Source organism: Sinohyriopsis cumingii, chromosome 8 (assembly GCF_028554795.1).
Source record: "Sinohyriopsis cumingii isolate HCF-2022 chromosome 8, ASM2855479v2, whole genome shotgun sequence".
In the NCBI taxonomy this organism is placed as follows: domain Eukaryota; kingdom Metazoa; phylum Mollusca; class Bivalvia; order Unionida; family Unionidae; genus Sinohyriopsis; species Sinohyriopsis cumingii.
This window is the reverse complement of record NC_142968.1, coordinates 37,084,749-37,103,211: the sequence shown is the minus strand read 5'-3', so window position 1 is coordinate 37,103,211 and position 18,463 is coordinate 37,084,749. Positions and strand designations below refer to the sequence as shown.

The 18,463-nt window shown below is 35.0% G+C and overlaps 1 protein-coding gene across 1 annotated transcript in view; it reads right to left on the bottom strand.

Annotated features, from left to right (window-relative positions):
- Window positions 1-1,007: 1,007 nt before the first annotated feature.
- The window catches only part of LOC149793297 (methylcrotonoyl-CoA carboxylase beta chain, mitochondrial-like), a 68,300-nt gene continuing 50,844 nt past the window's right edge, over window positions 1,008-18,463 (bottom strand). Inside the window, exons 14-17 of the mRNA XM_089967272.1 lie at window positions 15,287-15,443; window positions 12,043-12,157; window positions 11,292-11,377; window positions 1,008-10,158 (exon numbers count right to left, since the gene is read on the bottom strand). Coding sequence (XP_089823398.1) covers window positions 10,041-10,158; window positions 11,292-11,377; window positions 12,043-12,157; window positions 15,287-15,443 — 476 coding nt within the window. The 3' untranslated portion in view covers window positions 1,008-10,040. The remainder of the gene's footprint in view (window positions 10,159-11,291; window positions 11,378-12,042; window positions 12,158-15,286; window positions 15,444-18,463) is intronic.

Here is an 18,463-nt window from a genome sequence, read left to right as displayed (position 1 = left end):
GCGACTTCAGCACGAAGTTCTTCAATACCTTCAAGTATTTCCTCATCAACAGGTGGAGGCTGAGCTGCGGCTATGTCAGTTGGAAGGTCTCGTAAAATCTTCTTTGTTTGTTTGGTTCTTCTTGCTGTTTTTTCAGCCTGTACTGCAGTTTGTTCTAATACCGGAAAAATACCCTTTTTCCTCTTCTCATCTTCCTCCGCAATATCTCCCCATATAGTTTTTTCAACAGCCGCTGCAGCTTTCTTAGTAGCTGCAGTGACGGGTTTAAATAGTTTTTTAGTGTCTTCTTCGTACTCAACTTTTGATTCTTGCTGCGCTTGTAGATTTTTTCTAAATGAGTCTCTGACAGGAAGAAATTTTTTAATTGTTTCTAATCGTTCTCGTGCTGTTCTTGCAGTATGAGATTCTGGATGTACCATTTTTATTATAACATAATAATTTAATTAATATCAGCAGAAGAGGAGCAGCAGAGAGGGTACCTACCAACGTTGGTCGTCAAAAAAATAAACAAGAAATAAATAAACACGTAGAGTACTTTATTTTTTCAGCTACTATTTCGAACTGAGGTTTTATTAGCACAATCGGTCATTGCAAAAATAAACATCTCAAGGAAAGTTCATTTGTAAAATCTGGACCTTTCTACGAGATGATTTATTTGTTTGTTTTATTTGTTTTGTCGGAATTCTATGGTCTGTTCACCCTCTCTGCTGCTGCAGCTGTTCAACACAGAGTATCATAACAAAAAATACTAGCTTGCAGAGTCCTTTATGCCCCCTCCCCTTGTCCGCATTTGAACAACCCCCCTCCCCCATCTTTGCAGATGTCCTATTTAGATGATCCCTTGTCATAACTTGCTACTGGGTTCAACAGATTTTCTCTCAGTGTCCTGCAAATGATTGACCATTGCAAATGTTTGATTCCTATCACAGAAAGCTAAATGTTTCTTCATACTATAATAAATATGAGATAATCATCTTCAAATTTAACAATGGAACACGAACATAAAATCCATTCAAAGTGTGATTTATTCAAACACTACATTTATCACAATCTGAAATCGTAAATTTTTATAGTTCTAATGTTTCAAACATTTCCCAAACAAATATATTGCTTATTTTAGCATAACACACACATGTATTGATTAATACCCATGAAAAGAAATCAGCAGTACCATATATATGCACTTATAAGCCAAATCTAAGTGTAAACTGCATGGACCCACATATACCATCACATAATGTAGAACTGGATCTCTGCAATTGTTTATAATCATCACTGGAACAAACACAGACCCAGATATGATGGCACATTATGCAATGGCAGATCAGGGTTTATGTTGTTTGTAGTAAAACTTGATTTATAAGTGAGTATATATGGTATATCTTTGCTTCTTTTCAAAGATATGATTAAGTTATGCACCATGTTAATATTAAAAAAACTTTAAATTTAGTACATTACAACCTATCTAGAAAGACCACAGCTGTGGCACCTCCCCCACCCAAATAAATATGGATCCTCCCCCACCCAAATAAATATGGATCCTCATAACAGATGATATCATGACGGTCATAACACTATATAAGCAACAAAACCATGCATTGACAATTTGGTTTGTTAAATACAGGCTGTCTCTCTCAAAGGACTGGTCTTTTAAGACAGGTTTTGCTATACCAGATTCTTTCATTATCTTTCTGCTATCTTGCAGCTGCATATGAATTAAAAGGAATGCAGAAAAGAAAAGAAAACAATCATTTTGTATGGTACCTACATTGACAAAAGGAACAAACAGAAATAAATATTTCAGAAATTTAGGTCAAATCATAAAAAAATACGCATAAATATAAACAATTATGTTGTCTCTTCTTACACCTTGTTCAATTTAATGGAAAAAAAGGGATCTGAACATGTTCATGAGAACATAAGCCAACTGTAATATATCTGCTGAAGCAAAAGGCTTTTAGTGATAGGTGAAAAGCCAAAATTTACAGCAGTACAATGCCAAATAAAATTATGCAAACTTTGGTATGTGATGTCATGAGATTCAATAGGACTGCCACAGTACCAAAAAGAATCATATTTTCTGATAATCTCAACAAAATCTTCCATTATGGGAGAATAAATATTGAATTTAGGGATTCAAGGATGTTTATATTGGTCCTGCCATTAAAAATCTCTTTTATTAGCTCTGCCAACTTGTTACTGGAAAAACATGAATTAAATCAGTGAAATCATTCTTGCAGTCCTTCAACACATACTGTTATCCCACAATTTCAAGGTCAAGTAATGAAGTCATATAACAGTTATCTATCGCATATTTCAGACGTAAATATAGACCAAGACACTTAGTGATTATCAACTTAAACTCAGTGACCTATATTCGTATTGGTCATGTGATGGAAAGGTGTGAAATGTACGTAACTACAAATATAGGTCATTACATCAGCTACATTAAGAAAGAACTTTAAATTTAGGCTACAAGCATTAAAATTTGTATTGATGATTTTATGTATATTTGATTTAATTATATCTAATTTAATATATATTATTTCCATTGAATTGTTTGTCAGTTTTAAATTTATTTTTTATTTTTCATTACATGCTATTGTAATGTAAATTTATTCATTAGAGATGATACTTTTTTTTAGAAAATAGTTTGACCTTGACTGTTAGTTTATAAACACCAGGTGTTGATCAAAATCTTGACCTTGTTTCAGAATTTGTAGCAACCTTAGTAAACAAGTTCTATTTTATTTTAAAATGATTGGTTGTTTCCAAGGTCATGATGTGACCTTGTCTTTAAGATATAAACAATGTTTTATTTTTTATTTCTTAGAGTAAAAATGATTGTCACACTGGGTAAACATGAGCTGTAACAAGTACTTGCTTCTATAAACTTCTAGAAGATGATCATGTGACCCTTGTTTATGTTTTAGAAAGCCCATATAACCCATGTTTTGGAGAATTAATCAGTAGAAGTTGGGTCGTTAAACTATTCGTTTTATGTTGTGCTGTTTGTAGTTATTTCAAATTACTTGGTTTGGAGTTATTTCCAATTAGTTGGATTCAAAAGGATTAATTCTATTATTTTTCTGGAAAATACGTGTGCTATGTAATATTGTGGAACAAGGACATTTTTTTTATATCAAAAACCGGAGTGATAATTCTTATTTCTACAAGGAACTGTAGACTTCAACACTACAGATTGTAGCATACATCATCGTCTTCCATCTTGGATTCTTCGTAGCAATTTGTATGTGAAATCAGTAGAACATTTTGTTATTAGGACTACTACAATTTTATTATCTGATTATTTTTGGATTATTTTTGGAGTTGATTCTGTAAAACAGTAAGTTCATATTTTTTTCAGTTTTACAGATTTTTTCCCAGGAAATAAATTATTGTATTTTTAAAAGCTTGTCGTTTTCACTCTTTCTTGTGTTACTGTTTCTTCAAGCCTAATCAAGTGATATAAGAATGAACTCACGAAGTTATGAGGGACCCTGAGTGGCCAAGTGGTCTAAAGCGCTCTCTGTCACAGATCACTGCCATCTCACCTCTGTGTGGGTTTGAGTCTCGGGCTAGGCCAATGTAGACATGTGAGAAAGCTTTCCAGTAGCTTCTCATGGGTCAATGGTTCTTTCCGCGGTTTTCCCGGGTTCTTCCTCCACTATAATACTGGCCGCCATGTATGACCTATCTTGTGCTGAAAAATGGCGTTAAACCCTATAACAACAACAACAAAGTTATGACAAAAATATTGTATCCAATACCTTGTGATTCAAATTAACTCTTGTGTCCAATGCCTTGTGATTCAAGCTTTTAACTCTGTGTCAAATGCCAATTAGTCTTCACAATGGTCTTCCAGAATGTTGGTTATCTTCCAAGGATTTGCTGTCAGGCTCAAAAAAATGTAACTGGTGGAAAATTGTTGGATATAGCTGAATTACTTTCACAAACATTACCCAAATCATCCTTGATATCTGTCAGAGAGTACCCTAAGAGTGCCAGAATTACACTAATCTCTTTGCAGAATAGCAGAATTGTTCTCATTCACCAACATTTTTATTCCATTGTCATTTACCTCTATATCACATAATTTTCTCTATCAATTTATTTGCAGTTTCAAAGAAACAACATACTTGTAATAAATTATTCAAAACCTTTCAGATACTCTTCATGTGTAACAGTATTCCTGCCACAAAATTTATTAAAAATAGATCCATACCTTTTCCAGATGATAAAATAATAAGTTCCAGATCTCCTTATGAGCTCTGAATCTGTACAATTAAAACAGTCACATTACTGGTTTCTAAGATGGAAGTGTAATGAAATTTTAAGATCTTAAGTCATTTTTAATTTTTTCTAAACATTTTCAAGACCTGGAAAGCAATTTTCAAATTTCATAACTTTACCAGATATTTAGACCTGTATGGGAACCCTGGTAAAAGACTTAATGAAATTTCTAAATTTCCCATGAACTTGTACATATGCATCCCTGAAAAAAGCAAAACATTTCATCTGTATAAAAAATCAACATGTAACAATCTGATTTTGTACCAGTCTGTGATTTACACCCTACTAGCCAACTGAAACTGATGCAACAAAAAGTTTGCATGACCCATCTGCTCCGATATGATATGTGTTTGTGACTTGGAATTTAATGCAGCTTTAACAATTATCCAGTCATATCGCTATAATGTCTGCAGTATGTTAATTTATAGTGATGTCTAGCACCCAGTCACATTATCCTGACACCAGGCTGGCCAGTCCTAACACTAACCTTTTAATGCTGCGTGCCAAGTGAGAAAGCTGCAGATACCATTTTTATAAGTCTTTAGTATGTCTCAGCCAGGGTTCAAACCTGCAACTTCCTGAAGCAGTCTCTCCTATATGAAATTAATTAACTATACACTTTATGCCCTATTGCAAAGCATTAATAATAATAATAATAATAATAATAATTATTGTTGTTGTAGGGTTTAACGCCATTTTTCAGCACACAATAGGCTATACATGACGGCCAGTATTAATGGTGGAGAAGAACCCGGGAAAACCCCGGAAAGAACCAATGACCCACGAGAAGCAACTGGCAATCTTTCTCACATACCCACATTGGCTGAATCCAAGACTCGACCCCACGCAGACAGAGGTGAGATGGCAGTGATCCGCAACAGAGAGCGCTTTAGACCACTGAGGGCCCCAATAATAATAATAATAATAAATGCCCTATTGTTGTTGTTGTTGTGGGGTTTAATGCCATTTTTCAGCACACGATAGGCTATGTATGGTGGCCAGTATTAATGGTGGAGGAAGAACCTGGGAAAACCCCGGGAAGAACCACCGACCCACGAGAAGCAACCGGCAAACTTTCTTACATACCCACATTGGCTGAATCCGAGACTCGACCCCATGCAGACAGAGGTGAGATGGCAGTGATCTGCAACTGAGAGCACTTTAGACCATTTGGGGCCCCAATAATAATAATAATAAATGCCCTATTGCAAAGCATTAATAATAGTAGTAGTCATAATAATAAGTAGAGCTCTCTGTAATGTAAAGAAAATCAATTAGTATGAGACTGTGATAGACCAGAAAACTCCATTCACATGAATAAAATTATACCAAATTTTTATTGTGTAGAATCTACCCAATATAACAGTGTTGATCCAGATCTGCAATTGCACAATGTATTGGCAGACCCAGGTCCATGATGTGTATACCATGTATCTGAAGTAGGCAGAATTGCACAGATGTTGATCTGCTTGCTAATACATCATAATATGTGGGTTCTATACTGTTCACAGCTGAATGCATGCTATGCATGAGAAAATAAGAAACACAGTCTATCATAGATAATTTGACTTCCATTCATCTCACTATTATTTAAATTAATTTAATGCAATAACTGAATATAATTTATTAAAAGTCATTACATTTTTTTATCTTATATTCCTAATTACAATGCTTTAAACTGCAATCATCATACAATGAAAAACTACAATTTTCATCCATAATAATAAAAATGTAAGTAAAAAACAAAATTGTCTGATTGTGAACCAAGGAACACAAAGTTCAGTACATACTAATGAAAAAATTTAAATATCAAAATATTATGTGTAAAAATTTAAGTTTTATTACCATATGGATCTAGAGTTTTTCCAAACCATACCATGCTGAACTGAAAATAATTATTAAAAACAACTTTTAGCTAATAATGTTTTCAACATGGCTGTATCAAGCTGAAATAACGACCTTGGGAAGAATGTGTGCATGTCAAGTTTTATAATAATCCTCGAGGTGTTTTACATATAGTGATAAGAAACTTGTCACAAGAGATGGATAGAACCAATGATTTGCAAAAGGCCATCATACAAGTTCCTCAGGTCCATGACTAGTAGAGCTAAAAACTCCCATTTGCCACTACTCAAGCCTATTCTAATTCCGTAGTGAAACATTGTGCAATTGATGTTGCTGAATGGAGAGAAGAAAAGAAGAAAGAATTAACTCAGTTTTATGTGAATAATTAAAATTGGAGTAAAAATCTTCAAAGAAAACTGTATAAAACATCACAAAGAATACTGCATTAGTTTTAATATTAGCACACTTAAGTAACTATTCATTCCACATAATTTAAAAGAAAGTAATTTTGATTGGTGCAAATACTAAGAATGCAGTATCTTTCCAAAAGACTAAATGTTTGCCAGGGGGCCATCCATTTAGTATATATATAAAAAGCTGGCAAAGCTTGACCACCACCCCCCAATTGTACACATGCATACTTATTTTACACCCCCTCCACATGCGTACGTAAGCTTGACGCACCCCCCTGAATTCTATAGAACGGCCAATATTTAATCCATGCAGAAATGATCAAGGATTAACAATATTAACGTGTTTAATAAAACAGATAGTCCATCGTCGCTGAATGTCTGGATGCATCAATGAAATAAACTGTGTAACTTTAAAGTTTGTCTAGTGTCTGCTAAAATTCAAAAGCCAACTGAATCCAGTCGAACAGGTTACGTATTAGACAAATTATTATTGAGGCCCCCCCCATTTCCTGTGCATACCAGTAGACCCCCCCCCATACACAAGCATATATATTTGGGTTAGCCCCCTCCATGCATACATACTAAATGGACGGCCCCCAGCTTCACTGATAACACATAAATAAAAGACTATCATCTGTCACTCTGCGGACAAATGCTGTGAACTGATTTATTTCATGAAGTCATTTCTCTTCAATATATCAAAAATGACATCTTTCTTAGAAATAGGATGTTGTTTTATTTTAAAGGTCTATTCACAGGTTTTTAATTCATGATATGTAACAATTAAAAAATCCATTTAAGCTGGTACACTCTGAATAAAGCCAAGTCTAAATTAGTTATATGAAGGAACAATTAGACCAGCATCCCACTCTGACACCACCATTCACGACTGTGCACTTGTTGAAAAAGCTTCACTCTCTTAAGCTGATATATAACAGATTGCATCAATGAAAGTCATTCTTTTTTAAATGAATTGCTCCATACTTGTGGGCATCTTATAACGCAATGTCAGCAGCATGTTTTACTGAAAATTTTAGACAAATAGTTTCAGCTAATAAACTATTGATGAGTGAAAGATTTACAGATTGTCTGGGAGCATTAAAATATGGAAGTCTGCAACAACAAATTAACTTCCTTGAACATGCACACACTGAGGAATATCTATGTATAAAGTTTTTGCTTTGATTGTGGGGGTTTACAGGATTTATAGAATTTACTTCTCTATTATTTCTAATTTGTTTTCGTGAGTGTCTATTTTTATAATTTTGTGGAGAAAAATAATACAATATCACAATTCTTTTTAAATAAAAGTTGGTTTCATCCAGGCCAAACTGACTAGAAGATTTAACATGCATTGGGGATCTGAGCTTGCCAAATATCTGACAACAAAATATCACAACAAAAGTGAGGAAAAAAAGATCCATAAGGTACAACAACACATGGGATGTTTTCTTGAGTTTGCATTATATTTATTTTACAAATAAGCATTTTTTGTGTTTTTTAAAAATAACTTTTGAGCATTATAAAGTATGCTAATAATTAGTTATCAAAATTGTACATAATAATATATACAGACAGGTATGCAGACGAGAACAAAAGGAAGGGTATAAATTGACCGCTGGAGAAGAGAAAGTTTAGACAGTTAGAAGAGCAAAGACTGATATATGGATATAAACAACAGACTGACAAAATAGGGGCCCCAAGTGGCCGAGTGGTCTAAAGTGCTATCCGTTACGGATCACTGCCATCTCACCTCTGTCTGCGTGGGTTTGAGTCTAGGATTTGGCTAATGTGGGTATGTGAGAAAGCTTGCCAGTAGCTTCTCATGGGTCGGTGGTTCTTCCTGGTGTTTTCCTGGGTTCTTCCTCCACCATTAATACTGGCCACCATGCATAGTCTATCATGTGCTGAAAAATGGTGTCAAACCCCACAACAACAACGACTGACAAATATACAGAGTGACAGAATGATGGATAGACAAATGGATAAATAAGGGGATTTGAAAATGACTAAATTTGTGAACGGTTTAATAATTTTGTAAGTTATGTACATGCACAATATATATATTTAATATAATTTGTTGACAGTGTACAAATTATATATTTGTGTCCAGAGAGGGTGGGGGTAAGAGAGATGGCAAGATAAAAGACTGAAATGAAAAGTTAAACATAATGATCAGCTTTTAGAAAAATTCTCTTAGCTAATCAAAGTGCATTTAATTTCCAAACACTCCTGAAATGAAATCTCATGAGTTGCTTCAGTAAGAATAATCATAGTCACCTTGAAATCATTGACTTTCATGAAAAGGTCTTTGACATTCTGACTTGTTAGAATCGACAAGCTGAACACGTCATTGGACCAGAGAAGTCAGCCTAGCATTTTCACTGTCCAGCACAATGATTAGGGAGGAGCCTATCCACCCAATGCCTGTGGCTAGTTTAATACTAGAAATTGATGAATCAATATTTGTTCCTATAGTTTTTAGAACTTGCTCCAAATAGTAGGCATTCACATTATTATGTCTGCATGACTGACCTTGAAAATGACTGCAGGATGGAAGTGATAGACTTTAACAATGTATCACGAAACAAAGGATCAAGAAATCAATGAAACTGCAGGCATCTGTATAGCAGTAACAGAAGCATTCATTCCTTATAATGGCTAAATAAAGGACTGGTGTTGATATATATATATATATATATGTATAGTACGGTAAGTCTGCAGACAATACAACTGGAAGAGTATAAAGCATTACAAACTGAACATGGCCTCTCTCTGCGTTTTGGACTTACCCTGGGGGAAGCACTTTTTAAAATCCCGATTATCTTGAGCTTGTCTTGGGTATCAAGCATTGTCAAGTGGATTTGTCCAGCCCTGATTTACAGTGCTACTTAAATTTGAGGACAAGAGGAGAATTATTTAAATTCATACTCTGGGAGATGCATTACTTTTTCATAGATGGATCACTATTAATTCAGCCTCTGAATTTGCAGTTCGATTCAACTATAAAATCCATCAAATCTGGTAACCAAGAAGAATAGTGCGTTCATGGTTTATTATGCGATTTGCAATCTCGTTAAAAAAATTATCAGTCAATAAATATCTCTTAAATTGATACAATGAATACTGCAGCATAGCCTACAATTCATGCCAAGAAGTTCTTTCTGAGGATAAAATAGACCAAAGTACAAAATACAATTCAACACACATTCTAATTTGTTGGTTGATGTGGTCATATTTTCACTGATTACTGGAGAAATCTTGATATCATTCTGAAAGAAATTCAAGGTGGAAATTCTACACAGCACATTTTGGATAATTGTCAAGATGAATCCATGATTGACACCTTGAGGTAGATTAGATATTCGTTTATTCCTTATGTTTTGACAGTCATTCATTTTGGTGCTGTCTGCCAATATAAGCATAATTAACCCAATGCTAAATTCATGTTCCAAATGGTTTTAAATGCATTATAAAACAAAGACCCTATCACATTCTGAAGACCCCAAACGTGGTGCTCTGTCTTGGAGCATTGAGTGCTGCACTTAGACTGAGTCCTAATACTGTCCTTGTGTCCACTGGATCTATCACTCCATCATCCCACAACCTGAAACAATTTCAAATGGCAGGTGTATAATCCAGTGAATCAAACAGTACAAGATACACATTATGGAAGAAAAGAATGAACTTATGACATAAAGTACTAAACAAACAAAAAACAATTTCACTGGACAGGACAAAAATGCAGTTTGATTTGCTTGTAAAAATAATCTTTCAGAAATTTCTAAGTTGAAACAGCTTAGTGGATTTACAGTTGATGGTTGAATAATAACTATATTAATAATCAGCTTTTCAGTGAGTTTATATCATTCAAAGCAATAAGCAAGATGTAGCGATACAATTTTTTTCTTTCTTCAAGATTAAAACACAGCTTGCCAAATTACTAAATCAAACTCTTCTTTATTTTGGCAGTATAGTTTTCAGGAACCATGATATGACCTTATATCTGAATTAGTGTTATAATGAGATGCCTTAAAGCAGGATTTCACTGTACCACTAAAACTATTGTAATCCAGTGAATACACATAAAACTCGCCTAGCACCAGAGTAATTGAGACTAACCTCAACTTTAAATTTCTGTATCACTCTGGTTACCCATAAAACTCCCCCACCACCAGAGTAATTTAGATTGCCCTCAACTTCTAATTTCTGTATCACTCTGGTTACCCATAAAACTCACCCGCCACCAGAGTAATTGAAACTTTTAGATAACCTCAACTTCAAATTTTTGTATCAGTCTGGTTACCCATAAAACTCCATCAGAATAATGCAGACTGCCCTCAACTTAATATTTCTTATTCACTCTGGTTACACACAAAACTCACCTGGCACAACAGTAATATGGACTAGCCTCAACTTCATATTTCTTTATCACTCTAGTTACACATGAAACTCACCTGGCACCAGAGTAACATGGACTATCCTCAACTTTACATTTCTATATCACTCTGGTTACACATGAAACTCACCTAGCACTAAATAATATGGACTACCCTCAATTTCATATTTCTTTATCACTGGTTACACATGAAACTCACCTGTCACTAAATAATATTGACTACCCTCAATTTCATATTTCTTTATCACTCTGGTTACACATGAAACTCACTTGTCACTAAATAATATGGACTACCCTCAATTTCATATTTCTTTATCACTCTGGTTACACATGAAACTCACCTAGCACTAGAATAATATGGACTACCCTCAATTTCATATTTCTTTATCACAGGTGTCTTAAGGGCTATTTCTTCCTCTTCTGTCCACTGGGGATAAAAAGAAATGGGATTCAGATCACTGATAGCATTGTTCATTTTCTGATGGAACGTTAACTCTTTAACTAAACATGGCTTCCAAGTAAAACAACATGTCATTGATGAAAATGAAATTATGTTGCAAATTTTTTTTATATAAACACTAACTTCTGTTAACTATTTTCAGAGATAGCAAGTTCATCAACAAAAATCTATCGTTATTCAATTACATTATTCATTAATATTTAGCTTGTATATGGGGCGGTTTAACACCATTTTTCAGCACAAGAAAGACTATACATGGCAGGTACTATATAGTTGGTAATGAAAAAACCTGGAGAGACCCCAGGAAAAACCACCAACCCAAGGGAAGCTACTGGCAAGCTTTCTAACATACTCACAATGGTGGAGCTAAGACTCAAACTCATGTGGACAGAGTTAAGATGCATGATTGACCAAGCAACTAAGACCATTTGACCACCCTTATGTAAAGGCAAGTACCTAAGACCACTCTGCCACCCTTATTCATGAGAAACGGAAGATCAAGCTAGACATGGAGTACCTGCTATTATATAGACTGGCAGCTTCTTCTATATAACAGTTTAAATATGTTCAAGAAAATATAAGAACACAAAAATTTCAAGGGTGATAAATGACAAACTTTTGTTGATACCTACTGGTTTTCCCTCCCTTTGTCTCTGTTCTCTGCTGATCTGTGCTAACACATTGGCTGCCTGTTCTCCTCCCATTACTGATATCCTGGCATTGGGCCACATATACAAGAATCTAGGCCTATAAAAAGAATTAAAATTGTTTGGAAGAAAATATTATGGATGTGGCATGTTTGCATGTGCAGCTTAGCTCTACCCAAACATAATGTGAACATTTCCATTTGCTGAGTGAAGCAGTAATAATGAGTTCAGTTTCAATTATTGCTATTGAAATGAGTAACGAACATGTAAGTTAATTAAATAAATTTAACTACATCAGTTATTTCTTTATTTAGCATGATTAAACTGTAATCTTTACTACTCCATCAAATCTATCCTTTACCTATTCTTTATGACATTTATCAACACCATACTGAGATAGTCACCTCCACAGAAAGAGACAGACAGAGAGAAAGAGGGAAAGCGAGTGTGTGTGTGTGTGTGTGTGTTTGATTTGAAGTTTTAATGTAGCTTTAACAATCTGAATCATATCGCTACAATGTCTGCAGTGTAGCAGTTTATAGTGATGTCCAGCACTGAGGCATCATGCTGCAGACATGTGGCATCATGTCCACACCTAGTCACATTATCTGATTCCAGGTCAACCAGTCCTAACACTAACTTCTTAATACCGAGGCCAGCGAGGCACCTGCAAGTACCATGCTAAAAAGTTTTGGCATGATTCTACCAGGGTTCAAACCAGTTACCTCCCACGTAGGCCACCGAAGTGGTTCCGATTAAGAGGAAGAGAGAATCATCAGACTATGATGCATTAAAAATGTAGTATAAAGGGCCGTTATTGATCAAATTTGCTAAGCAGGGTCATAAACAGAGAACCTTCTGTTGGGAAATCAAAGTCAGGAGAAGACTGAAAGGCTTAATTCTTCTAATTGATGCATAGAATTCTGGAAATTAAAACCACTGAAAGACTCATCAGCATAAAGGTGCATGTTAAATTCAGTTGAAACCAACAATCCTTGGTAAAGTATGCTGTAGAAACTCCAAGTCAAAAAGGACAGGCAATCCAGAGGCATACATTTTGTTGATGAAGTTGTGGAACATTACAAAATCAAACTAATTAAATGTTTTATCAATATAAAGGTGCTTGATGAATTTCGTTCAAATCTAAGACTCTTCATTAAAGTTATGTTGCATAAACCAAAGTTAGAAGGATGAGCAATCAGGGACCATAACTCCTGTAAATGATACTGTGGCATGCTGAAAATAAAACTCAGGATTTCATGAATATAAAAACTGCATGCCAAAATTTGCTAAAGGCTATATTCATGCGAAAGTAATGCTGCAGAAACCAAAGTCAGGAGGACAGAGGGAGCATAACTCCTGGAAATCATGTTGTGGAAAACTGTCGATTGACCTCATCCAAGGTCAAATGAATAAAAAGCTGCATGCCTAACATTTGGTTAATATCCAATAATCCCTGGTAAAATAATGCAGTAAAAACCAAAGTTAGAATGACAGAAAATCAAGAGGCATAACTATGTCAAAGACATCCTGGAATGCTGAAAATTGAACTCGTTCAATATCGACAAAAAGCTGCAATGCATTTGGTTGAAATCCAACAATACTTGGTAAAATAATGCTATGGAAACCCACGTCAGAACGACAAAATCATGGGATATAACTCCTGCAAAAATGAAGTCCTGGAATGCAAAACAAGTCATTTAAGGTATTATTGATAAAATGCTGCATGCCATTTAGATGAAATGCAACAAACCTTAGTAATGTTGTGCTGTAGAAACCATGTTGGGAGGCCACATAATCAGAGGCATAACTCTGATTATGTAATTAAGTAAATTACATCATTATTTCATCAATATCAAGATGCATACCACCTCTGGATGCAAGAAATCTTTGTGAAGATGTGTTTCAAGATAAAAGATCAGGTCTGCATACTATAACTCTTCAAAACTCTTGAAAGCTAGAAATCAAAGTCATTCAAAACCTTATGAACTAAAAGCTGCAGGCCACATCTGGCTGAAATCCAACAAACCATAGTCAAGTCATATGGCAGAATTCAAAGTCAGGAAGCTGGATGATCGGGGGCATAACTCCTGTAAATGATGTCACATAATGCGGGAAATTTAACCCATTCAAGGTCTATCAGTATAATGATACATATGAATCTGGTTGAAATCCATCAAAATTTGGTAAAATTGTGCCATAGAAAAACAAAGTCAGCAATCCAGGAAATCAGGAGACAATACTATAAATGAAGTTCTTGAATACTGAAAATCAAACTAATCATTATAAAGCTCTATCGTTTAGATGAAATCCATCAATTCTAAGCAAAGTTCTGCTGCAGAAACAAAAGTTAGGGGATGGTCAATCAGGGGCCATAACTCTCCAAAAACTGACGCAAAAGGATGAAAATAGACCCTTACAAATTTTTTTGAATGTTAACCTGAATATCAAATTTATTTAAATCTAATGATTCACAGATAAGTTATTTTCCAACATTTAAGCAAGAGTTTAACCTCTGATGCATCATACTTCACTTTAAATTTGGCTTTAGTTTTCAAATATATACAGAGTAAGCTAATGATAATTTGGTTTCCAAGGAACACAATCCCTAAATCATTATAGTCCAATTTCAATATATAAGAATAATGATGTAATATATGTGACTTATCGAAAGAATAACGAGCACTGTAATAACCAATCAGCCAGCCTTCTCATTATCTTTTGATGGAATAGGCTCAAAATTAAATGTACAGTCCAGTGCAGCAGCATAATCAAAAACATAGTGTTGTAAAAGTGGACAGCTTCAATGTCAAAATTTGTAACACTAGGTTTCTGAGCCAACTGCCAGAAGCTAATGAAAAGGATTACCATTTATGCTCACTTATAAGTCAAGTCCAACTGCAAACAACACAGACACTGATCAGCTGTCACATAATACACAAGCAGATCTGGGTCTGTGCAGGTTTGTACTTGTATTTGACTTAAAAGCAAGTATATATGCAGTAATCAATATATCATTTTTATATTTTCAGAGCTTTCTAAATTATTTTTTAAAATACAAGTCTAGGGCCACAATTTCCCCAACAATGTGATTTCAGTAGATTAGGTGTCATCCATATTTTGAAAACTGAGAGATTTGGACCAGACTAGAAAATCCTGGAAGCATGGACTCTCACTAAAAAGAACTCTGATTTAATTAACAAAGTTCACTTTACAACTGCTTACATACCCATAGGCTCTCCCACACATCCCATAGTTCCCAGCACCATATGATCCCCCAATTATCAGTGTGATCTTAGGAACCTTGGCACATGCAACTGCTGTCACCATCTTGGCCCCATGTTTAGCTATACCTCCTGCTTCTGCATCACGGCCAACCATAAAACCTGATAAAAGACAGCAAACATTTTACATTTTAACACTTGGAAGAGATTCAATATATGCTTGCTTTAAACAGATAAGAGCTCCTGTAGTATGCATATCATGTCTGATATTTTCATTGACACTATTTAATGTGTGAGTAGCCAATAAAAGCTTTATAATAATATCTTCACACCCAAAAACATCCTCCAACTATCCATTGTTTTTGATTATATGACCCATAGTCTGCTATGTTCTTTTAAATCTAATGAGATTAATTGAACAGATGGATATTTACAAAAACTTTGCCCAAATTTAACATTAGCTGCCAATATCAAACAAAACTGTGACACACTCAATTCATATCACACAATTTATAGAGAAGAAAGGTTTTGCTACTGCAATAGTTTTTAAAGCACAAAGTTAAACATAAAACAGAAACTATTCTGGGACAACAAAGCTGGACAATCTGCAACAAGTTCTAGAGTTGTTTGCCAACCTTAAAGTACCAGTGTTTCTTAAAAGTTGACAAATCCCTATGTCTTAATTGTTCTTTGTGTAACAATGCTCTCTTATCAAATAAAGAAAGAAAATGTATACTGCTGAGTGAATTTTTAAAAATGGTAATCCCTCAGAATGCAGTAAAATGTTCAGTTTTTAATGGGTTTTTGGTATCAGCTGAAAACTGTTTTTGGTTTATTGATGTTCACTACTTTCCCTAAAGAATGAAATGTGTTCAGATAACCTCTCATAATACAATACATTTTTGCTAAACATTAATGACCAGTATATTTTTTTAAATAGATACTAGTGATAATTTGACTAGATGCTCTGGTCAGATGAGGTTTAATCTGGTATGTCTTTGACATATGGTATTAAAAAAAATTATTTTGGGCTCCTTAGGTGAGGAAGTCAGTTTACAAAGTCAAACTTCATTAAAATTAAATAAGAAAAAATTCTGGACCAGAAACAGCTTTTGATTTCAAGGGGATTTTGGTTACTGGGGTTTTAGTTTTGAGACATCTTACTGTATAATAAATCTTTCTGACACAGTTAATCATAATTACTGCTGAAAAATCTGTTTGTAAGAGCATGATCTCAAGACAAGGCTGAAAATCTTCCCTGGACAGTTCAACCTGAGAATAACACTGCTGCAAGGTCTCTCTGTAAGAACATGATCTCGAGACAAGGCTGCAAATTTTATACAGACGATTCAACTGGGGCAATATCTATATGGAAAAGCATGAGTTCTGGACAAGACTGCAAATGCACCCCAGACAGTTTGACCTGGGCCTAACATTGCTGCAAGGCCTGCCTGGAAAGGGCAAGATTATGATCTTTCAACAAGATTGCAAATCTAGCAAAAAAATAATGTAACATCACCAACTTTGATTGCAATTATGCTCATAGAAACGCATCTCTTCTAGCAAACATTTGACTAAGAAAGGAAGATTAAAAACTAATTCTTCACAAAACATAACAAAACATTAGTCACAAAACTAACTTCTTCACAAAACATAACAAAACAATAGTCACAATGGCCAATATCGTTACAAGTGTGTAATACTTCTTGGAATGCACTCCATATCAATGCTTTATGATCCTCTCCTTTTAAAGGAACTGGGTAATTAATTTAAAGATAAAACAGACTAAATGTGAGCAATTAATTATAGCAAGAAACTGACCAAAGGCAGGTAATTAAACATAAAACTGACCAAAGCAGGTAATTAATTTAAACACAAAACTGACTAAAGGCAGTAAAGCATGAATGCCCAGGTCATAGGTAACCTACATGTAGAACAGACTCCCTCACAAAGTTATATTACATGAACAATGCTATCGAGACTACCTAAAATGCAAAAGTTTATCGAAGTCAATGAAATGTGAAATATAGGTCACAGTACCTAATGTCTAATATCATGGAATAGTAACAAGAGAGATGCATCCATAACCATTCTATGGGACATTAATGTCAACTTGCGCTCCAAGTTTAATACCAAGGCAAAAGTAGCTTCATCAGCCAACCTAACCCCATTATGCCCTTTAAAAGATCCAGCTAATACTATCAGAAGGGAAATTATAAAAATAAAATAATTATGTTTCTCCAGAATTGCATTAATGTCATATAGATGCTCGGCAACCTCTTGACTCCAGCAATCACTGCATCTTTCCCATCTATATTCCATATTAATGATAGGAAGAAACTGCTAGGCAACTAAAGTTTTTTACCAGTTTCAGCTTGAGTGATGCCTTTATGAAGATAAATGCTTTTGTTGGGATGTGTGTAAGGGTTTAGCAGTAATCTGAACAGGTAAGTATTCTTGGAGAAAACTAATTTACTAAAATATTTATTTTTCTCCTGGAATACACATCCTGATTAACATTAAAATTAGGAGAATAGGTAATAGGAGGAGGCAATGCTAAGCATCCTACTTCAGCTATGGTCGCCCTCAAGGAAATAAGGAACATATTTGCAGCTAAATGGTCAACTCTGCATGCCAAGGTGCCACTGGCTGGAATATGGCATTGCTCATGAAAGTGACAGATTCTTGGTCACCTATTGTGCAATATGGCTGGTCAAACAGCTGATCATCCACATCCAAAGAATATCCCATGCAGTCAGACTAACAAGCCACAGAACCAAGCTCAGACAAGTGGGGGGAGGGGTACCTTGTGCCAACCACACAGCGTAGAAGAGAGAGGACAGCCTCATTTAAGTTCCAAATCATTACTGGAGAAAGCAGGGAGTAAATTCAACCAATGCCAACAAAGGTTCTGCCACCTCTTGTACTAATCAGCACAACCGTGACTCCAACGATGCCTATGGAGAAAGTTTTTGTGGCAACTCAGCAATCCCTTTTACATCCACCTGTAGCAATCAGCAATTCCATCTTTTTCCATCTGTAACTGACCCAATGCAATGGTTGCTGTGGGCAGTGGTCGTATCATGCACCACTTTTAATGTGTGAGGGACCACCAAAGTGTCCTCCACAACATCTTCAGATGTAAACATAATATACAACAGTCCATCTATCTGGACTTGCTG